This window comes from Bos javanicus, chromosome 6, assembly GCF_032452875.1.
Source record: "Bos javanicus breed banteng chromosome 6, ARS-OSU_banteng_1.0, whole genome shotgun sequence".
Taxonomy (NCBI): domain Eukaryota; kingdom Metazoa; phylum Chordata; class Mammalia; order Artiodactyla; family Bovidae; genus Bos; species Bos javanicus.
In genome coordinates this window covers 116894651-116915706 of record NC_083873.1, presented here as the reverse complement: position 1 = coordinate 116915706, position 21056 = coordinate 116894651, and the positions used below count along the sequence as shown (strand labels likewise).

General features: G+C 66.8%; 1 protein-coding gene across 10 annotated transcripts; it reads left to right on the top strand.

Annotated features, from left to right (window-relative positions):
* The first annotated feature begins 2726 nt into the window (after window positions 1-2726).
* On the top strand, window positions 2727-17564 carry FGFR3 (fibroblast growth factor receptor 3). 10 transcript variants are annotated; one of them, XM_061421054.1, is made up of 18 exons: window positions 2727-2880; window positions 3242-3452; window positions 8592-8858; window positions 8945-8998; window positions 10501-10673; window positions 10756-10879; window positions 10959-11149; window positions 11788-11938; window positions 13229-13419; window positions 13720-13868; window positions 14228-14349; window positions 14432-14542; window positions 14771-14961; window positions 15045-15167; window positions 15247-15317; window positions 15475-15612; window positions 15705-15810; window positions 15894-17564. In XM_061421054.1, the coding sequence occupies exons 2-18, from the start codon at window positions 3344-3346 to the stop codon at window positions 16038-16040; spliced, it is 2418 nt and encodes an 805-aa protein (XP_061277038.1). In that variant the 5' UTR covers window positions 2727-2880; window positions 3242-3343; the 3' UTR covers window positions 16041-17564. The 10 variants fall into 10 exon arrangements, with proteins under 10 accessions (XP_061277038.1, XP_061277040.1, XP_061277041.1 ...); XM_061421056.1 differs by lacking the exon at window positions 11788-11938 and adding an exon at window positions 12620-12764 and having other exon boundaries at window positions 2728-2880; window positions 13723-13868; XM_061421057.1 differs by lacking the exon at window positions 11788-11938 and adding an exon at window positions 12620-12764 and having other exon boundaries at window positions 2728-2880.
* Window positions 17565-21056: the final 3492 nt, after the last annotated feature.

Below are 21056 nucleotides of genomic sequence, written 5' to 3'. Positions count from 1 at the left end.
GTCCTTGGGAGGTGGGGTCAGTGTTTGGGGGGTGGGGAGTGGGCAGGGAGGGGTCAACAGCAAGCCCTGGGCTCCAGTGGGCCTGAGGAGGACTCAGCCTGGCCGAGCTACAGGGGGTCTTGGGGGAGATGCCCTGTCAACAGGCTGTGACGAAACCCTGGCTACCAGGGGCACTTTGGAGGCCGCCTCCACTGGCCATCCCAGGGAACCGGCATGGGGGCACTCCTGCCGTCTGAAGAAGGTCCCGTGGGACAGCTTGCTCCAGCTGAACGTGCTGACTTGGAAACAATAATTGTGAACAAATAAAATTATTTTGTCAAGAATAATAAAAATGCCTTCGAGCAGTGCCCTCCCCTGGTGACAAGGGTGGGGCCAAGTGGGCAGCGACTCCTCCGGGGCTGGCAAGAGCAGTGTCAGACCCTCTGGAAGCAATTTGGCAGAGTCCTCTGCCAAGAGCCGTGAAAATGCTCCTGAACTCTGACCTAGATGCCACCCGACGGTGCCATTGGAGACAGGCTGCAGTGGAGCGACCACTTCAAACCATGGGCAGCACCAAAGGTACCAGCCACCACGGGGGGAGGTGTGGTGAAGGGCAGGAGGGGGCCTCCAAAAGGGAGATCCGCTCCTGGAGCCTGGGAATGCGACCTTATTTGGAAAAAGAGTCTTTTACAGTCATTAAATTAAGCTCATGAGATCAAGAGATCAGCCTGGATTATCTGGGTGGCCCTACATCCAAAGACAAGTGTCCTTATACAGCAGAAGAAAAACCATGTGGCTATGGAGGGAGAGATTGGGGCCGATGCAGCCACAAGCCAAGGACAGCCAGCGGCAGGAAGAGGTGGGAAGGACCCTCCCCTAGAGTCTGAGATGGGGCTGGGGAGTGTGGGCCAGGGGACAGCCCCGCTGACACCTTGATTTCAGATTGTTGGCCCTAGAACTGGGAGAGACAAAATTTCAGCCAAGCAGTTGGTGGGAATTTGTGCAGCAGCCCTGGGAAGGGAATCCAGGGTGTCGAGCACCCAGAGGTCAACCAGGGCCCTTCGCTGGAGGAAGCGGGGGCTCACGGCCCACTCTGGGGGGCACAGTGGGAGTGCCCTCCACCCTCGCCTACTAGCAGTGCCCACCGGCCAGACCCACATGGAAGCGGATGGTGCCCCTGGCCAATCTGGGGGATGTGGGCTTGACCAGAGCAGGCAAGCCAGGCGGCACACAGCACAGGCACTGATCTGCCGGGCGGGCACAGAGCAGTCGGCTCTTCCGTGAGCAAGTCCAAGCTTGCTCTGCTCTCCGCGCGGCAGGCCAGTGAACCAGAGACGAGGGGTTGAGAGCAGGTGACTGAGAAGGTGGCACACTAACATCTCACGAGAACGATCTTATTGGGGTCTGGATGCCAGCTTCTTTTACAGATCAGGGATGGGGGAGGTGAGGAAGTGAAGGAAAACGTCCATGAATGTTGCAAATACCTCCTAGAATGTCAAGCCTTAGGCAGGACGATGTGTTGATTTCTTCCTCCCCGCCATCTGGAGGAAGGTGGACAGGGTTCGCAACCAAGGCACTTTTTAACAGGCAGAGGAGCAGGATTCTCCAAGGCAGGTCATTCTGTATGATTGTGATAAAAAAAAATAAGGAACGGCAAGCAAGTCAAACAAATAGTTCCAACACAGAGTCAGACTTGACTTTTCCTTGTGACACTTCAGGGTCCCAAGGTCTAGCCCCAAAGGCTGGGATGTCTCCAGGCTGCACCTGGAACAGCGGATGGCTGGAGCAGCAGGTCAGAGGCACTCTCCTTGACCAATTTGCTGATGGGCACACGGAGTCTGAGAAGCCAGAGGTGCTTGCCTGGGGGGCCCAGAGGCAGGCCCAGGGGTCACCTTGCTCCTGCAGGTCCCTCCTGCCTTACGTGCCCCAGGTCCTCTTCTGCCCACTCCAGGCATCTCAGGCTTTGCCACCAGCCCCCCACCTCGGCCTTCCTCAGAGCCCCCGAGTCGGGGTCCTGCACCCAGGGCCGCCCAGCCGCGCTCTCCACGCTCATGTGCAGCAAGCACCCTGTCTCCAAACTTTCCCTGGGGTGGAGTGTGCATGGATGAGGCCAGGAACTCAGGCAGCTGAGCTCTGCGAGCACGCAGCAGGCGCTTCATAAATGCAGCAGCAGGCCCCCAGCTCCCGGGAGTGCAGGCCCCTAGCATCCCAACCCCAGGCGGGCAGGCCGAACTGGCCTTGGTTCCAGGCTTTCTGGGCTGCTCACGCCAAGGGGCCTAGCCTGTGCGGCTCCGTCTCGGTGAAGGCTCCCTGACAAGTCTCACCCGCAGAGACCACCCCTCTCTACGCTCCCTCTCCACCCAGCCTTCCCCGGGCCTGAGCCCCTGGTCGGCGGCCCGGTGGCCACCGGGACAGCGCACTGTGCAGAGAAACCCGCGCTCCGCCTCTCTGTGCGGGGGGGCCCGACGGTGCGACGGGGGGCCTCGCGGAGGAGCCGGCTCCCACGCCCTCCGAGACCGCCGGGCGCCCCCGCCCCGCCCCGCCCCGCCCCCTCTAATCCCCTCCGCTGGCAGGGGCCAGGCCGGCCGCGGCCCCGCCCCCGGACCGCCCCAGGGGAGGGGCGTTTCCCCGCGCCCCACGAGTCGGGGCGGGCGTGGCCGGGGCGGGGCGGGGCGGGAGCGGGCCGGCCCCCACTGGCTGCTGCGCGCCCGGCCGCCCGGGCTCAGTGCGCGGTGGCGGCGGCGGCGGCGCGGGCAGCTGACGCCGCGCGGTCCAGCTCGGCCGGGCGCACCAAGCACTGCCGAGCGGACGGCCGGAGGGACGAGGCGCAGGCGCTGGGCCGGCGCGCGGCGGGCGCGATCGGGAGCCGCGCTCAGCGAGTCGGGCGCCCGGGGCCGCCAGGTCGGTGCGTGGGGACCCGGCGGGCGCGAGGGGTCCGGAGCGCGCGGCGGGCTCGGATCCCAAGCGGTGTCTGCGGTGGGGCCCGGCCGGGGCGCGGGCTTCCCGCTCTGGAAAGTTTGCCGCCGCCGCCGTCGCCGCCCTGGGAGGGCTCTGCAGCAGCCAGGGAGGGAAGGGGGAGGAGGGACCGCGGTGGGGAGGCGGCGGCCGGCGCCAAGCGGCCCGGGAGCCCTGGGCGGCGACGGCGGGCGGGCGGGGCGGCCGGGGATCGGAGGGGCCGGGGCGCGGGAGCCCGGCCACCGCCGCCTCCGCCCCTGCGCGCCCCGGCCCGCCCGCGTAACGAGTTGCCTGCTTCCTCCCGCAGACTCCGCAGCGGCGCCCTCCTCCCGCCGGTGCTAGAGCCGGGCCATGGGGGGCAGCATGCTGGCGCGCGCCGCCTGAGGACGCCGCACCCCCCGCCCCCGCGATGGGCGCCCCGGCTCGCGCCCTCGCGTTTTGCGTGGCAGTGGCGGTCATGACCGGCGCCGCCCTCGGGTCCCCGGGCGTGGAGCCCCGCGTCGCGCGGAGAGCGGCAGGTACGCGGGGACCCGGCGGGCGGCAGCGGCGGGGCCGGGGAACGGGCGCCGAGGTGGGTGTGGGGCGTTGGATGTCTGAGTGGGCCCCAGGGCACGCTCTGCGCTGGCATCGCGGGGCCGGCGTCCGGGTTTCTGCCGCCCGCCCTCCCCGGGGATCGGGGCCAGAGCTGGCGCGGCAGTTTGTGGGGCGCCTGGAGCCGCAGGGCTGCCACCCAAGTACGAGGCTGTGGCGGCGAGCTGGGCACCGCGGTGGCATCCGCGCTCCCCGCCCCCCGCCGCTCCCCAGCCGGCCCCCCGGGCGCGGTCGGGAGGGCTTGGGGGCTGCGTCTCCACGATTCCCATTGTTCTGCGGGGTCCGCACTGACAGAAAGTTCCTGCTGTTGTTGGTGCCGCTTCCCCAGCCCCCTTCGGGCCCCAGTTCATGGCCAGCTGCAGCCAAAGCAGACTCTGGACTTTGAAGGGAGGGTATGAAAGTGCGTCAGCCCGCGGCTGGGCCCCAGCCCCTCAGTGGCCTGCACGACCAGGTGACACCTTCTAGTGCCTCCGTTCCCCCCATCCCAGCTCTCACGCCCCGTGAGTTAAGATGACTGCCCCCCTGGGGCGCCAGGCCGGGCTGGGAAGTGGTTAGCGCGCATGCCCGAGCGGCGTGGGGCTGTGGTCCCCCTCTGGCGACCAAGGTTCGGCGGGACGTCGAGGGTCGGCAGCGGAGGGTCTGAAACGCGTCTTGGCGCCGGGCCCCGCCCCGCACACGCGCCGGGCCCCCCGAGGTGCAAGCGCGCACAGCCCCCCGGCCGAGCGCTCCGGGTGCCCACGTCCGGCACGCGCTCTGTCAGGCTCCCGGTGGCGGCCGGGCAGAGAGGAGAGGCCCGGGGGGCGGCCGTAGGGAGCCCGCCCCCCTGGAGACCGACGACTTTGGGGCGCTGGAGAGGGTCGGCGCGTGGGAGGGCTGAGCGCACCCCGGTCCGCGGCCGGGCGGCCGCGCGGAGGGAGGCCTTCGCCCGGTGAGCTCACGCCCCACCCGGGCGGGACCCGAACAGCCGCTCCTTTGTACCTCGGCGCGGCCACAGACGCGCATTGATGGCGGCCCGGCCTCGCGGGGAGGTGTGAGCCGGGCGGCTGCGGGCGCGCGGTGCCAGGGAGGCGGCGGCCGCGGGCTGGACGCAGGCAGATGGCGGCCCGCCCCTCCCCGAGCCCCCCGCGCCCCTTCCTGCGGCGGCGGCGGCGGCGGCCTCCCGGAACAATGTCATTTTTTTATGAATGAAAGTGGGCCCGGCGCTTGAATGTGCGTGTCATTCAGCGGCGTGACAGAGGCCGTCGGGAGGTCAGCGCGCGCTTTTAGCGCCTGCTAGGGCGGCCCCCGCTTCCAGGGGCGCCGAATAGGCGGCCGCGGGGGGTGGGGGGGCCGAATTAGCATTCGCATTCAGATAAAGATATTACTCCCTACGGCTGGGGAATGTCAACTAGCCCCGGGGGAGGGGCGGAGGGCGGGGCCCGGGCCTCCTGGACCCCCTGCGGCGCAGAGTTGGGGGCTGGGGTTGCGGGGGCGGGGGGGGGGCGGGGACGGGCAGCGGGCCCCCCAACCCCCGCCCCACCTTAAGGGACTGCCGGCGTCCCCACCAGATGCGGGCCTGGGGTGGAAAGACCGAGGACCGGGCCCTTGCCTCTGCAGGAAAGTTGGCGAAACAGGTAGCCAGTTGAAAGATCAATAAACTTAATCCGGTTCCTGAAGGAGCTGCAGAGGCCTCGTGAAATTTACAAAGGTCCCAGCCTGGCTCTCTCCCAGGACCATAAGTTATGGCGCGAAGCCGGCAGAGGTCAAGGACAGTGGAGGAGGTTCCGCAGCAGGACTGCCCCGGCCATCCCGGGAGCCTTCCTTTCCACGTGGAGCCACGTTCTCAGTGAGGGCATGGGCAGGGGCCCCTACCCTTCAGGGAGGGGTCCCTGGGGGCTCAGGGCACGTCTCAGGAAGGCCCTGGTGGCAGCCTCCCCTGCCTGCTCCTCGGCAGGGCTGGACTTTGAGCCCCACGGGCCTCTGGGTGGTTCATTAACCTGGGCTGAGCCCGAGGCTGGACTTCTGGCCTCTGAGCCTCTGTGTGGAGCTGCAGAGCGTCCCCGCCCTACCCCTCAGGCCCTCAAGTCCCATGTGGGGCCCTGTCTGGGGCCCAGCACACCCCATTTTACAGTTGGGCCCAGAGAGGAGCTGGGGTCTTGTTGAGGAGGTGGGGACACAGTGCCAGGCAGTGGTTTGGGGGAGGGGCGGCCTGGATTCAGAAGTGAATGATGGCTTGTGGTGGGGAGCCTCTCTCAGGGGCGGGTCCTTAACCCCAGGCCCTGCTTGGGCCCCAGGTCGGGTGCTTGCCCGAAGCCTCAGTTTCCTTGCCCGTCCAGGAGTCCTGGTGGCCAGTTGTAGGAGGATTAGGCTGGATAATCCTGTAAACCCTCATTAGCCTCCGAATTAGTCAGGCCTCCGAATCCCACCCCTTTCTTTTTCTAACTTTGTTACCAAACCTTTCAGATTCTTTCCAGGTGGGGCCGGGGGAGAGAGGGAAAGGCCCTGACTTCAGGGTCCCTGTTGGGGTGCCCTCTGGGCTGTTGAAAGCACGTACCTGGTGGCGGAGAGCTTTGCGCGTCCAGGACCTGAGGGCTTTTCTCTTCCAGCAGCTCCAGGGGGCTCCTTTGAGTCAGGTCTGAATTCAATCCTTGTTCTCCTGGTCTCCCCCGACCCGGGCACACTCCCATGCGTTGAGGGGGCCTCAGCTGTAGTGAATGAACTGTAGGATGTGAGTTTGAGCAAACTCCAGGAGATGGTGAAGGACAGAGGAGCCTGGCGTGCTGCAGTCTTTGGGGTCACAAAGAGCTGGACAGGACTGAGCGACAGAACAACTGTAGTGACTCCAAACCAGGAGCAAGTTCCCCCAGCAGAGGCTGCAGCCTTCCCCACAGATGGGCTCCAGCTCTGGCCGGGTGGACAGCAATCCTGGGGCATAGCCCCAGGGCAGAATGGGTCTCAAGTCCCCTACTTGGGTGGCCTCCCTGTTCTGACAGTGGGGGAAACTGAGTCACCGGTGGTGAGTGGCAGTGTCACGGGGATTCTGGGCCTGGGAGACAGGGCCAGAGGAGGGCCTGGCGTGGCTTCTCCAGGGCGTGGTACCCCTTGGCGCCCCTCAATGAGCTTAGGCTTTGGGGGTGCAGGCGGGAGCAGGTGCTGTGGGCCCTCGGGGACAGACGCTGGCACGTGGCACCCGGCACCCACTGGGCACAGATGACGTTTGTTGTCCGCCAGGTGTGGCCCCTGTGGCTGTGCGGGTATGGGAAGGCCCTCTTGTATGGATCAAGGAAGGCTTTTCCCGAAGTCCTTGGGGACAGGGGGCTGAGTATCTCCAGCACGTGCCCCCTCCCCCCCACCCCAAGGCAGACTGCCCGCTGCGTCCTGTCCGTCACTCTGTATCTCCCTACCTGACCACCCTCGGCCCTTCCTGGTCTCCCCAGGTCCCCTGTGGTGCAGGGTGGGCCTGGTGGGCTGGACCTGCGGGAAGGAGTGATGCCCCCATCATCCCCGCCCGGGTCTGCGGCCATGCGGTGGGGCAGGATGGCGGGCAGGTCAGAGGTTGGCCCTCGGCTGGGTCCAGGCCCCGCCTTCCCCCGCCCCCCCACCAGCGATGACTGCAGGCGAGTCCGGCCTGGGGTCCGTTCTGAATCCTCCCAGCCCCTGCTGGACCGGGTTGAAGCGGATACTTGTGCGGGTGGCTTGATCTGCCGTCGCCTCCCAGACCAACCCAGAACCAACCGCTGTTGCCCTTGGGCCGGGGCCTGAGGCCGAGGCGGCCACAGCTAGCCTGTTCTTGGCCTTCTGGGGGGCCTCAGCCGGCTCCCAGCCCTGGGTGGTCCCCACACGACACCGTGGCTGGGACTGGGGGCTGCCTGTCAGGCCGGGAGCCCTGCCTGGGGGCCCAGGGGATGCAGACGCCACAGACAGTTGAAGGACCCCCCTGGTGGGCCCTGAGCCGGTGGGCCTCCGAGGTGGGCAGGCTGAGCAGGGCCTGTCCGAGGAGTTGGCGTGGCCAGAGTGGGCAGCTGGGCCTCGAATCTAGGCCACGCGTCAGCAGAATGACAAGTAAGGGTGCGGCGAACCCAGCTGGGTCTGCGCGGCAGGACCACCCAGCCCTGTCCCGGGCCTGAAGCCCAGGCTGCCCAGGCATTGTCCGCCCTGGCAGCGAGACCTGGGCAGGCGGTCAGCCCCTGGGTCTTGGGCCTTGTTGGCCCCTTGGGATCTGGGTGGGCGCTGGGCAGGGGGAGGGCCCGGGGGCCTAGCGGACATCCGCAAGGACCCTCCAGCCCAGCCTCTTGGCACCTGCGGGGGAGGTGGGCTGGGGCTGCCCGCCTGGCCTGGGGGCCCTATGCTGGCCCCTCCGCCAGCCGAGCCTGGAGCCCTCCTCCTCCCACCTGCGTCCGCGTCTGTAACGTGGGGTTCTCAGTCCCCTCATCCCACCAGCCAGACCCGGTTCCACACCCGCATGCATTTCTGATCCCTTTCCTGGTGCTCACTGCCGAGGCTAGTTGAGGTCCAAGACGCTCCCTTCTGGGTCGGCGTGTAGACCGGCCAGGCCCCTGAGGACCTCCACCCCAGGCCGGCCTTTCCCGTCTCAGCACCCAGACGTTCTGGGAAGTTTGGGGTGCTCCTTTGTATGCTGGGCAGTATCTGTTCTCAGGTCCCGGGGTGAGGGGCACCCCCTCCTGGGATGAGTTGCCTTGTCCCTTCCCCGTGTCATCCCCAGCTGACGTCTCCACGAAGTCAGCCACGCATGCGCGCCCACCTCCCGCATGCTGAGCCTGTGAGGTCAGCGTGGATCTTAAACATTTCCAAGTGGTTGGAAAAAAAGCAGGGGGAACACTTCACGACACTCCGGAGTGCCCGTGTCCACACAGCGTTTGACTGGCGCGGGCCCCCACCCGTCTCCTTGCGGGTCGCCAACATAGGAGGGTCGGCCCTGGCACCGCTGATGGTCATCCCTGTCCCGGCACGCCCTACGGGACAGCTGGCAGGACTGCTTCCCCGGTCCCCGCCTCCAGGCCCCAAACGGCCCGGTGCGTCCGGTGCTGTGTGGGGACACCTGCCTCACACCCGCATCTTGCCCACAGAGGTCCCGGGCCCCGAGCCCAGCCCGCAGGAGCGGGCCTTTGGCAGTGGGGACACCGTGGAGCTGAGCTGCCGCTTGCCGGCGGGGGTGCCCACAGAGCCCACCGTCTGGGTGAAGGACGGCGTGGGCCTGGCGCCCTCGGACCGCGTCCTGGTGGGGCCGCAGCGGCTACAGGTGCTCAACGCCTCCCACGAGGACGCCGGAGCCTACAGCTGCCGCCAGCGCCTCTCCCAGCGGCTGCTGTGCCTCTTCAGCGTGCGCGTGACAGGTAGTGGCGAGGGCGCTCCGGTGGGGAGGTGCGGGGAGGCCCGGCCGTAGGCCAGTCCTCGCATTGCCCTCTCACCTGCGTTACAGATGCTCCGTCCTCAGGGGACGACGAGGGTGGGGACGACGAGGCCGAGGACACAGGTGAGACCAGGCCCCAGGTGCACGGGGCTGCGCAAGTGGGGGTCTGCCTGCCCACTGGGGCCCCGCCCCGCCCGCCCCACAAGACCGAGGCCCGGGGACCGCCTCCGTGTGGGGTGACGGGTGCCCACCCCAGGCTCTGGGGGCAGGTGAGGCGTGGGGGGCACACTGTGCTACAGGGCTGGGGGCCGGGGCTCCAGGAGCACCCAGGGGGCTGGTATGGCCAGGGCTGGGGGGCCAGGCTTGGGGTCACTCCAGCGTGGCGTGAACCAGGGCAGGGGGAGGCAGACGGGTTCAGACAAATGGGAGGCACCTGGGATAGCCTAGGCAAAAGGGGGAGGACATGGGTGTTGAGTGGCTGTAAGTGTCTGGTGTCCATGCGGCCGTGGGTGTCAGTGTGGCCGTCAGGGTGTCCATGGGTGTCAGGGTGTCTCTGGGTGTCTGGGCGCCAGCATGGCTGTGAGTGTCAGGGTGCCAGCGTGGCTGTGAGTGCCAGCGTGGCCGTGGGTGTCAGGGTGTCTGGGTGGCTGTGGGTGTTAGGGTGTCTGTGGGTGTCTGGGTGCCAGCGTGGCCGTGGGCATCAGGGTGTCTGGGTGCCAGTGGGCCATGGATGCCAGCGGGCCGTGGGTGTCGGGCGCAGGTGCGTGTACTGGGAAGGGGCTGCCGCAGTGGTTCTTGGTGGCAGCTTGCGGGTGCCAGCACCCAGGTACCTGGGCCTGGAACAGCAAGTGGCAGGGGGCTTTGCCCAGCGTGGAGGGGCCGGTCTGGGGAGGTGGGCTGTTTTTGGAGGAGCTGAGTTTGCGATGCCACGAGATGTGGGGTGGAGGTGAGGGGACCCAGTGGGTGCCCTGTCCGTCTTCTCCCTCCACCCTGGTGGGTCCCGCCCACTCTGGGGGTGGTCTTCCCCTGTGGCTGCAGCACAGGGAGCCAGGCAGCTGGTGGGGCTGCTGGCCTCACCAGCCCAGCCCCCAAAGGAGAAAAACCAGCTGGGCTGTGAGGGTGGGGCTGGACAGTCCCAGAAGGCAGGGTGGGGAGCAGGGCCTCCCAATGTCCTGTCACCCACGGGGCAGAGCGTGGCCTGCGGTCTCGCAGATGCCCACGGGCTCCCAGCCAGCCTCAAGGCTCCGGGTTCTCTGGGTGGCTGGGTGGTGCCCATCCATTGAGCCGGGCGTCCTCACCTGGTGTGCCCTGGTCCCTGTGCCAGTTGGTGGGCCCACCCCGATGGGCCCACCTAGGTGGGTGGTGATCCTGAGACACCTCTGCGTCCTGGGTCACAGTGCGGTGCCCTGGACCCCCCAACTGGAGCTGGCGTTTGAGGGAAGTGAGGGGACCTGGCTTTGGGCGTGCCAGGAGGTGGCATTCAGGCTACTGGAAGCTCGTCCAGCCCTGGGCGGGGATCTTCAAAAGGCTGACATCCCCTCCGCAGGCGGGAAACAGGCTGGAGAGGGACAGGCAAGCCTCTACCCACCCCACCCCGTCACAGCCTTCCCTCCCTCCCCGGACAGCTGGGGCCCCTTACTGGACGCGGCCTGAGCGGATGGACAAGAAGCTGCTAGCGGTGCCGGCCGCCAACACGGTTCGCTTCCGCTGCCCAGCTGCTGGCAACCCCACGCCATCCATCACCTGGCTGAAGAACGGCAAGGAGTTCCGGGGCGAGCACCGCATCGGGGGAATCAAGGTGGGCCCGCGGAGGGGGGCGGTGCGGGGCGGGGGGGGGGGGGCACGGCGCCCGCCGTCCGCTCACCGGAGTCCACCTGCAGCTGCGGCAGCAGCAGTGGAGCCTGGTCATGGAGAGCGTGGTGCCCTCGGACCGCGGCAACTACACATGCGTCGTGGAGAACAAGTTCGGCAGAATCCAGCAGACCTACACCCTGGACGTGCTGGGTGAGGCCCCGGACGCGGGGGCGGGGGCGGGGGCGGCGCGCAGGCCGGCAGCCTCTGAAGCCCTCCCCGCGCCCCGCAGAGCGCTCTCCGCACCGGCCCATCCTACAGGCCGGGCTGCCCGCTAACCAGACAGCCGTGCTGGGCAGCGATGTGGAGTTCCACTGCAAGGTCTACAGCGACGCCCAGCCCCACATCCAGTGGCTCAAGCACGTGGAGGTGAACGGCAGCAAGGTGGGGCCCGACGGCACGCCCTACGTCACCGTGCTCAAGGTGGGCACCGCCGCCGGCCGGCTGGGCGGGGAGGGTGTGCCAGGCCGGAGGCCTGTCGGGCTGGGCCTGGGGGAGATGCAGCGGGGTCGGCCTGGGGGGCAGGGTCTGTCCGCGTTGGCCTGCAGACCCAGAGCGGAGCTCTCCACCGCCTGCCCAGGCGCCTCCCTGGGCCCTCAGGGCAGGGCTGTGTCCGCTCGGTTCCCACGGCCCTGGGGGTGGGGGCCACCCGAGTTGGGGCGATTGCGACATTTGCCGCCCAAAGAGAAACATCTGTTAAGACACACGATGGGGCTGAGGGGCGGGATCAGGAGTACAGACTGGGGGCGGGGCGGTGCCCGGAGTTCTCAGGCCTGGCAGCGTTGTGGCTGGGACCCCAGGGGTGGGCGGTCTGAGCGCCCCGAGGAGGGCCTCTCTGAGGGTCAGCGGGCGGCGGGGGTGCATGACGGGCAGTTGTGTCCAGTGTGAGCACAGTGCCCGCCGTGAGGTGTCTCCATGCCTCCTCCAGGCAGCCCTCCTGGCTGGCGCCGCCTGGTCTGCCCACCCGTTCCTCGGGGCCGGGCGAGGGCCAGCTCCTCGGCAGTCACGCCCGTGTGTCCGGCGGGGCCCCCGCGCCTGAGCCGGGTCTCTTGTCCCCGCAGTCGTGGATCAGTGAGAGTGCGGAGGCCGACGCCCGCCTCCGCCTGGCCAATGTGTCCGAGCGTGATGGGGGCGAGTACCTCTGTCGAGCCTCCAATTTCATAGGCGTGGCTGAGAAGGCCTTTTGGCTGCGTGTTCACGGGCCCCCAGCAGGTAACAGCTCTGTCCCACGCCTGCCTGGCACGCCGAGCTCCAGCTCCGATGCCCTGGCCCTGTGCCCACCCGCACGCCCCACCATCCCGCCCCACGACCCTGGCTCACACTGTGCTCCCAGCGTGGCCGCCTCTGCACCTTGACCCCCCCGGCCTCCATTGTGACTGCCTGCTCTGATCCCCCACGGCCTGCGCTGACCCACCTGCACCCCGTTTGTGCCCCCGATGCTCTTGCCCCAGGGCCGGGCCTGAGCACCCGTCTGCAGCTGCTCTAACACTTGCGCCCTTTCTTTCTGTCTGTCCGTCTCTCTGTCCCCTCCTCTGTCTCTGGCCCCGGCTCTCATGGCTGCTCACTTCTGCCCGGCCCTGTTGCCGCACCCCCCCCAACCCCCCTGCCCCCCCGCCTGCCCTCTTCCCCCGGTGCACGTGCGCCCTGCCTGCTATGCTGACAGCCAACACGTCTGGCTCACCTGGGACAGAGGACTCGCCGGTGGAGGGACTGGCTTCGGGCTCGGTGTGGACGCGCGGGGCAGAGGCCGCTCGGCCGCGGTGGCCGCAGTCGCGGTGGTGGTGGCGGCGTTTTCCTTGCAGCCTGGCCGGATCGGTGCCGAGTGGACTCTGGCTGCGGTGCCCGTGGGCTGCTCTTGGCGCTCTCCTATCGCGCTGTGTTCTCTCTTTGTAGACGGCGGGCGCTAACACCACCGACAAGGAGCTAGAGGTTCTATCCTTGCGCAATGTCACCTTTGAGGACGCGGGGGAGTACACATGTCTGGCGGGCAATTCTATCGGGTTTTCCCATCACTCTGCGTGGCTGGTGGTGCTGCCAGGTACCAGCTTCTGCTGCCCTCGCTCTGTCCTCTTGGGGCTCGGGACGCGCCAGTGCCGCCGGAGAGGCCAGGGGACTGCAGAGCCCTCCGGCCGGGTTCTGCACCCGGCCTGCGGGCAAAGTCCACTCGGCCCTGTCTCAGCCCAGATGGGCCTCCCCCCATAGCGCCCCGGCCCAGCGGGGTCCCCGGCAGCTGATGCGGTGGTACTGGCATCTCCCGGGTGGTGGGTGAGGGTGCTGCTGGCTCTGCTGGGCTCTCTTCTCTCCTGGGTCTGTCTGCTCCTCGTGGCCTGCGCACTTCTGGCTGCTGAAGACTCAATGAGGCCTTGGCACTCCCCCCAACCCCACCGGGGGTGGGGTCTGTACCCTGTCCTGGGCCCCCCACCTTGCCCGCAGCTCCGGCTTGGGGCAGCGCGCGGGCTCCCGCGATGCTGGGCCAGGCTGCCGACGCCTGTGTCTTTGCAGCTGAGGAGGAGCTGGTGGAAGCCGGTGAGGCTGGCGGTGTGTTCGCGGGTGTCCTCAGCTACGGGCTGGGCTTCCTCCTCTTCATCCTGGCCGTGGCCGCCGTTACGCTCTACCGCCTGAGGAGCCCCCCCAAGAAGGGCCTGGGCTCGCCCGCGGTGCACAAGGTCTCCCGCTTCCCGCTCAAGCGACAGGTAACAGAAAGTAGATACCAGGTTCCGAGCCCACCTGTGCCCTTGCCCGGCCCGCTGCCCTGGCCCCCGAGTGCGTCCGGTCTGTAGAGTCTGAGGATATAGGGGTGTGAGCCAAGCCCTCCCTGGTCTTCACAGTCACCCCGCAGAGCCAGGTTACTCCGGGGCAAAACGTGTTAAAAACCTCCACTCAGCACCACAGGGGCAGAAGTCAGGCCCTGCTCGGGCATGTGGTCCGTGGGAGCCGCCCTCCGGGCCCTGGCTGCCCGGCCCCGCGGCACCAACCTGCCCCTGCCGACCCAGCAGGTGTCCTTGGAGTCCAGCTCATCCATGAGCTCCAACACACCACTGGTACGCATTGCCCGGCTGTCCTCGGGCGAGGGCCCCACCCTGGCCAACGTCTCTGAGCTCGAGCTGCCCGCCGACCCCAAGTGGGAGCTGTCCCGGGCCCGGTCAGTAGTGTGCGCAGGCCTGGGGCCCTGCCCCGGTCGGGAGTGTGGGGGCACAGAGGATGGGGGTCCCATGGAGGGGAGGGGTTCCCACTCGGGCCTGACTGAATTCAGATGGGAGTCAGTTAGGCCTCTGATGAACATGGGGCTGGACGCCCCCTCTGAGATGGGTGAGGGGGACCCCACTCTTGGAAAAGTGCCCTCACAGTCGAGGTCAGGGGGTAGTGTCCTTTATCACCTTTAGCAGGGCTGCTGGGGCGAGTGTGGAGGGCTTCCTGGAGGCGGTGGCCTGACCTCGCGCTGCCTGGAGGAGGGCCTCAAGCAGGCAGGTGTGCTCATGGCCCCTCTGCTTCTGCTACCAGGCTGACCCTGGGCAAGCCTCTCGGGGAGGGCTGCTTCGGCCAGGTGGTCATGGCAGAGGCCATTGGCATCGACAAGGACCGAGCTGCCAAGCCTGTCACGGTGGCCGTGAAGATGCTGAAAGGTGATGGTTGGGTGGGATGTGGCGAGGGGGCCCATGCCAGGCTGGACGGCCCTGCCTGACTCCGCTGCCCATCCCCGCACAGATGACGCCACGGATAAGGACTTATCGGACCTGGTGTCCGAGATGGAGATGATGAAGATGATCGGAAAACACAAGAACATTATCAACCTGCTAGGCGCCTGCACGCAGGGCGGTGAGAGCGGGGCTCTGCAGGCGGGGCGGTGGGCGGGGCCTGCAGGTGGGCGGGGCCGCACGCGGGGAGGTGGGTGGGGCTTCATGCGGAGCGGTGGGAGTAGCCTGCACTCAGGGCGGTGAGGGCGGTGAGCGGGGGCCGCACGCAGGCGCTGGGGGCGGGGCCGCGCGGGGGCGGAGCGGTGGGAGGCCAGCAGGGCGCCCCTCTGAGCCCCTCCCGCGCCCCCAGGGCCCCTGTACGTGCTGGTGGAGTACGCGGCCAAGGGCAACCTGCGGGAATACCTGCGGGCGCGGCGGCCCCCGGGCACTGACTACTCCTTCGACACCTGCCGGCTGCCCGAGGAGCAGCTCACCTTCAAAGACCTGGTGTCCTGCGCCTACCAGGTGGCGCGGGGCATGGAGTACCTGGCCTCGCAGAAGGTGAGCGGGGCCGGGGGCTGGGACAGGGCGCGGTGGTTGGAGAGGCTGGGGGACTGGCTCAAACACGCGCCCTCCACCCCCAGTGCATCCACAGGGACCTGGCGGCCCGCAACGTGCTGGTGACTGAGGACAACGTGATGAAAATCGCCGACTTCGGCCTGGCTCGTGACGTGCACAACCTCGACTACTACAAGAAGACCACAAACGTGAGCTCAGCCCGAGGAGGTGGGGGCCCTCGAGCCAGGAGGGCGCCTGGCAGCCAACACGCCCCCTTCCTCCCCCCAGGGCCGCCTGCCCGTGAAGTGGATGGCACCCGAGGCCTTGTTTGACCGCGTCTACACCCACCAAAGTGACGTGTATGTGGCCCCAGACTTCGCAGGGGCGTGGGCGGGGGGTGGAGCACAGGCCGCTGGGGGCAGGCACTGGGAAGCTCTTGGGGGCAGCCCCCTGGCCCGAGCCCTGCGCTCGGGTCTGTTCCAGGGCTGACGCGGCCGTGCCCCCCACCACCCACAGCTGGTCCTTCGGGGTCCTGCTCTGGGAGATCTTCACGCTGGGGGGCTCGCCGTACCCCGGCATCCCCGTGGAGGAGCTCTTCAAGCTGCTGAAGGAAGGCCACCGCATGGACAAGCCGGCCAACTGCACGCATGACCTGTGAGTGCGCGCCCGCCGCGGGGGAGGGGGAGGCCAGCCCCGAGGGCGGGGCACTGGGAACGCAGCGCAGGGCCGACCTGCGTTTCCTTCAGGTACATGATCATGCGCGAGTGCTGGCACGCCGCGCCCTCGCAGAGGCCCACCTTCAAGCAGCTGGTGGAGGACCTGGACCGTGTGCTCACCGTGACGTCCACAGACGTGAGTGTGGGTCCGCCCCGCCCCGCGAGGGCTCCCGTGCGGAGCCGGTGCCGCGCTGACCGCAGCCCGCCTGCCGCCCGCAGGAGTACCTGGACCTGTCGGTGCCCTTCGAGCAGTACTCGCCGGGCGGCCAGGACACCCCCAGCTCCGGCTCCTCGGGGGACGACTCCGTGTTCGCTCACGACCTGCTGCCCCCGGCCCCATCCGGCAGCGGAGGCTCGCGGACGTGAAGGGCCGCGGCCAGCCGGCCGAGCCCCCATCAATGTGAGAACAGACCCCAGCCCACCATGCTGCCGCTGGCGTGCCATGATCACCGGGTCCCGCCGGCCCGGGCCCAAGACCTGGAACGGGTGGACGGATGGACAGACAGCGTCACGTGTGTGTGTGCGTGTGTGTGGGCGTGCGTGCACGCACGCATGTGTGCTCTGGGGTCCCTGGGGTGCTCGCCCTGCTGTGCGGTGACCTCTTGGCCACCTGGACGGGCAGCACCAGGGACCAAACGTAGAATGTAAGGGGCTCCCTGCCCCGCCCCCGGCCCCCCACAGGGAGCACCGGGGTGGGGGGTGCTGGCCAGGCTCTTGTGTCCAGAGCGGGCCGAGGCCCCTCCAAGCGCCCAAGCTGAGCCTACAGGGAAGCCCCCGTGTGGCGCACCTCCCCCACAAGTGGCACCTTCCTCCTGGGGTGTTAGCAGCCCCCACCTCCAGGCCTCCCCACTCCCCACCCTGCCCCCACAGAGACTGAAATTACGGGTACCTGAAGGCAGGAGCCTTTAACTTCTATCTGAAAGGTTTATTCCAGAAATGAGTGTACATTTATATAAATAGATGCTGTGTATATGATATACACATACATATATATATAAATATCTATATGGGAGAAGGCAGGCCGGTACAACTGAGGCTCGGGACCCTGAGGGTGCAGGGGCAGGGGGCGGGGCCCCTTAGCCTGGGGAGGCCCAGGGGACTGCTGTTGAGACAAACGCAGAAACCACGGGGTAGGGAGGGGCTTTTCTGTCCTTGGCCCCGAATATTTGTAAAGTTATTTATCGACCCCCAGAGCCATGTCCTGTCGCTCCCCAGGGCCCTAGTGTTTAGCCAGCCGCATGGCAGAGGTTTAACTTATTAACAGTGAAAAGGTTTATGCTTCGTTTAGGGGATTGCTGAGGGTGCCTCCAAGCCTGCACCCCAAGGCCGGAGCCAACCCCCAGGCACCCTAAAGGGTCATTAATAGTTTGAGATGATTCCATGAGGATATTTTATTTCCTTTGGCCTTCTTTTGCAGGAGAAGTAGATTTCTATAGGATTTTTCTCTAGGAGATTTATTTTTTTAGACTTCAAAGCAAGCTGGTATTTTCATACAATTTCTTCTAATTGCCATGTGTTCCAGGCAGGGAGGCAATTTCAGGGGGGGCCACCCCTGCATGCAGGTTCAGATGTTATTAGATGTTACAAGTTTATATATATCTATATATATAATTTATTGAGTTTTTACAAGATGTATTTGCTGTAGATTTAACACTTCTTACGCAATGCTTCTAGACTTTTATAGCTCAGACTGCTACCTTTCAAAGCTTGGGAGAGAAAGCCACAGATTCAGTTTTGTTACTTTTTGTACTGTTAACGGCCCTGAGTTTGGGCGGCTGTTCTCTGCTTGTCAGCAGGCTCAGAGCAGTCTCTGTTCTCAGGGACCCCTGCCTTGTGGGGGCCAAACCGGCAGACGTGCTTTCCAAAAAATAAACAGACACCTGGTTCAGATCTGTGCTCTCTTGTCTCTCTCGTCTTTCTTGTCGTGCGGTCGCAGGCAGCTCCCAGGTCCTCCCTGCCCTCCTGGGACAGGTCCCATCATCTGTCCCCTGAGGAGGGTGGGTTCCCTAGTTGCACCAGGGGCGGGGGCCTCCAGACTGGACTGGCTGCCTGGGTCTCACTCTCCGGGGCCTTCCGGCCCAGATCTCTGGCACAGGGGCCCGCCACAGGAGGTCACTGGTGGTTTTCACTGCCTTGGTCTGGGGTATCCAGGGGCAGGGGATGCAGATGATGTGTTTGTGGGAAGGGGCAGTGAGGAGAGGCTGGGCCTGGCCATCCTGTCTGTCCCCAGCTCATGGAGTTCAGGGACTCGGGGGGGTCACGTCCAGGTACCTGTTGCTGGTTCCAAGGCCCCCGCCCCCACCCCATCCCCTTTGTCTGCTGACCCAGTCAGCTGGGGAAAGGGAGGCTTCGAGGTGGCTGCCCCCACCACCCCCAGCCCCGGCCATGGAACCCCATGTAAACAAAGCCCAGGGCTCCAACAATCTGCAGTCCTGGTCACACTCCTGCTCCTGGCTGGCTTCCCTCCCCATCCCAGGCCTGGCACCCACTTGGGCCCCACCATCGCCCCCTGCACAACTTCCAGCAGGCACTGTATGCCAGTACTCTGGCTGGTCAGTCAGGGAGCTGAGGCCCAGTAACAGGATCTGGGCCTGCCTACTGCAGAGTTCAGAGACTGAGGGAGGCACGACAGCAGAGCGCGCATGCAGCAGTGGTGGGGATGAGTCTGGGAAAGCTTCCTGGAGGAGGCAACGGTGGTGCCCAGGGGGAGGCTAGGGTGGGTTCAGGGACAGGTGGCTGTGCGGACTCCCTGGGACTGAGCACTGGCCAGGGCTGGCTGTCGCTCCCCAATGCACCCCTGGTGTGCGACCTGGTGCCCCTCTGGCCCTCATGTCCCAGCATCTTGAGGGACAAGCCAGCCACTGGGCACTGTGAATTTTTATTCTGGCTTCAAAGAAACTTGCTCCCTTTATCGCTGTGTTCAGCTCAACTTTCAAGTGAGGGGTTTCTGGGCCCTCTTTCTGGAGATCAGGAGAGGCTGCTAGGTAGGGGCTTGCCTCTGGATAACGGCGCCGCCCAAAGCCTGACCACTCGGGAAAGTGCCTCCGGCCCCTCCCAAGCCTCTCCAGCCTGCCAGAGACCCCGTGTTTGTGTCCAGTGCTCGGGGGACACGCGGCGATAGCGACGGAGAGGGCAAGGAGGCCAGGGAAGGCCAGAGCACGGAGGGCGCGGGCGAGGCCGGGACGGGCGCAGCGCGGGCGAGGCGCGCCCTCTAGCGCCGGCCGGGCAGCGTCCCCGCCGCGCCCCGGGCTCCTCTCCGGCCTGGCCCGGGGCTGGGGGCTCGGTGCGCTGTCTGAACAGCCAGGGGTCCGGGGGCCGGCGCGGGGGCGGCCTCCTGGGACACAGGACAGAGACCCAGAGCTGGCCTCTAACCGGAGAAACGGGCCCCGGCGGGTAGGCTGGGGCGCCAGGCAGCGGGGCCGGACAGTGGCCAGCCCACTCCTCCGCGCGCCCGCACCTGCACGCCCCTCAAGCCCCAACCCGCCCCGCCCCCGCCCATCAGCCTGGCCCCGCCCCCACCGCGACCCCGCCCCCGCGCACCTGGCCCCGCCCCTCACCAGCCTGGCCCCACCTCCACCCGCGGCCCCGCCTCCATCGCTGCTCCGCTCCTCGCCCATCTGGCCCCGCCCCCACCCGCGGCAAGCAGATGGGGGCCCCGCCCAGGCCCGGGGCGGGCCGCAGCGTCTAAGGTGCAAGGCAAAAACACCCTGCCCGCCCTCGGAAGCTCTAGAGCCCCCAGTCTCCAATCCTGGACTCTTGGCCTGGCCTCGCCCTCTGCCTTCCCCTCAGGGCCCCTGGGATGCATCACCGGGCTGGTGTGTCTGCACCTCCGTCTTGGCCCCCTCGCTTTCGGAATCCTGTTCCCATCCTGTGGAGGCCGCCTGCCCACCTTGCCAGGCTGGACACCGACCTCGCAGTGTCCTCTTCCCCAGGCAGGTGCATGAACGCCCTTGGCCGCAGCTACTTCTCCGCTGCCGTCTTGGGGAGGCTGCGGCATCACACATGTAAAAACATGTGCCCTCACCGGGAACGAAGGTCCCCAGCCACTGAGAACAGGCTGTAAATCAGGACCCCATCTGGCTGTCCCTCCCCAGGCCTCATCTGAACAGCCCTGCCCTCCTCTGCTGCATGTGGCTTGTGGAGGGGCACGGCCATGGACATGCTGGTGGCTCCTGTGGGTCAGACTTCCCTGGCTGGGCATGAGGCAGTGCCTGGGGCACACGGCTGGCGGCCCTCACACCCAGCTGCCCACCGGCCACTCCAGCTCCCTGTCCCCATGACGGCCATCCCGGGAGGCTGCACCCAGCACAGGTGGCTCCCAGCATTTCTCCCAGCCAGTCCATGGGCTGGAATTCTCCCTAAAGAGCTTCCTGGGATGGGCTCCACTTCCTCCTGAGAAGGCCAGGTGCCCCCAGTTCCTTCCCGTCCATCACCTGTTCTCACTGTCACTCTGTTGGCAGGGACGGAGTTCCCTCAGCGTCACCTGGATGTGTGGATTTTTTTTTACAGTCGATTAAGTCTTCACGGTTATGGATACTCATTTTGACCTCAGTTTGGCCAGAAGCATCCCTTCAGGTTTGCTGCAGAGTTCCCTGACTGCAGCCCCGACTCCGTAAGCCACCCCTGCCCCACCCTCGGTCAGCTGTGCCTCCTGGTGCCCCTTCATGCGGCCTTCTCAACTACGCACGTGAGAAGCCTCTTGTCCCAGGGCACCAGCTTGTGCCTGCAGCTCATGCAACCCTTGTCCCTGGCCACCTCCCAGCAGAGTGGACACATTCAGTGCACAGCATAGGGGGTCTGGTGCCTGCTGGGGTGAGATGAACCTCGGACGGGAGCCACTGCAGCCCAGCAGCCCCTTGTCTACGCCTGCATCCGCAGGGACCATCATCCTCCCACCGAGCCGCACGTGAGAGCAGAACCCACGGGGCGGAAACAAGTGGCCAAGGCCCAGCTCAGGGGCACAGGGTGTTTGGGGTCAGCAAAGGCGGAAGGAACCCCCCGTGGGGCTGTGGCCAGTGCAGGGGGGAGGCCGCCTGCGGCAGGCCAGACTTCCCCTGCTGGGAGGGAGGGCGACAGGACAGGGCCTGTCCTGCTCCTTGAACCATCTGCCCGGCGGCCCTCCTGGCTGGGCGTCAGTTGTCTGCCCAGGCAGGGCACACCCCTGGAGCCGAGATGTGGGCCTGGGGGTGGCAGGCCTGGCTGGTTCTCTTGGCTCTGCCCAGGTATTGGGGGGCCTGCAGGGCCTCGGGACCCCTGAGACAGGGGAGGCCCTGGCAGGTGCTTCCCCCGACCCCAGGGGCCCTCAGTCTCTCAGGATTTCCCCCTCCTGGAGATCCCTTGGCCAGGGTCCCAGCCCTGCCCACTGGGGACCATCCCCCAGGC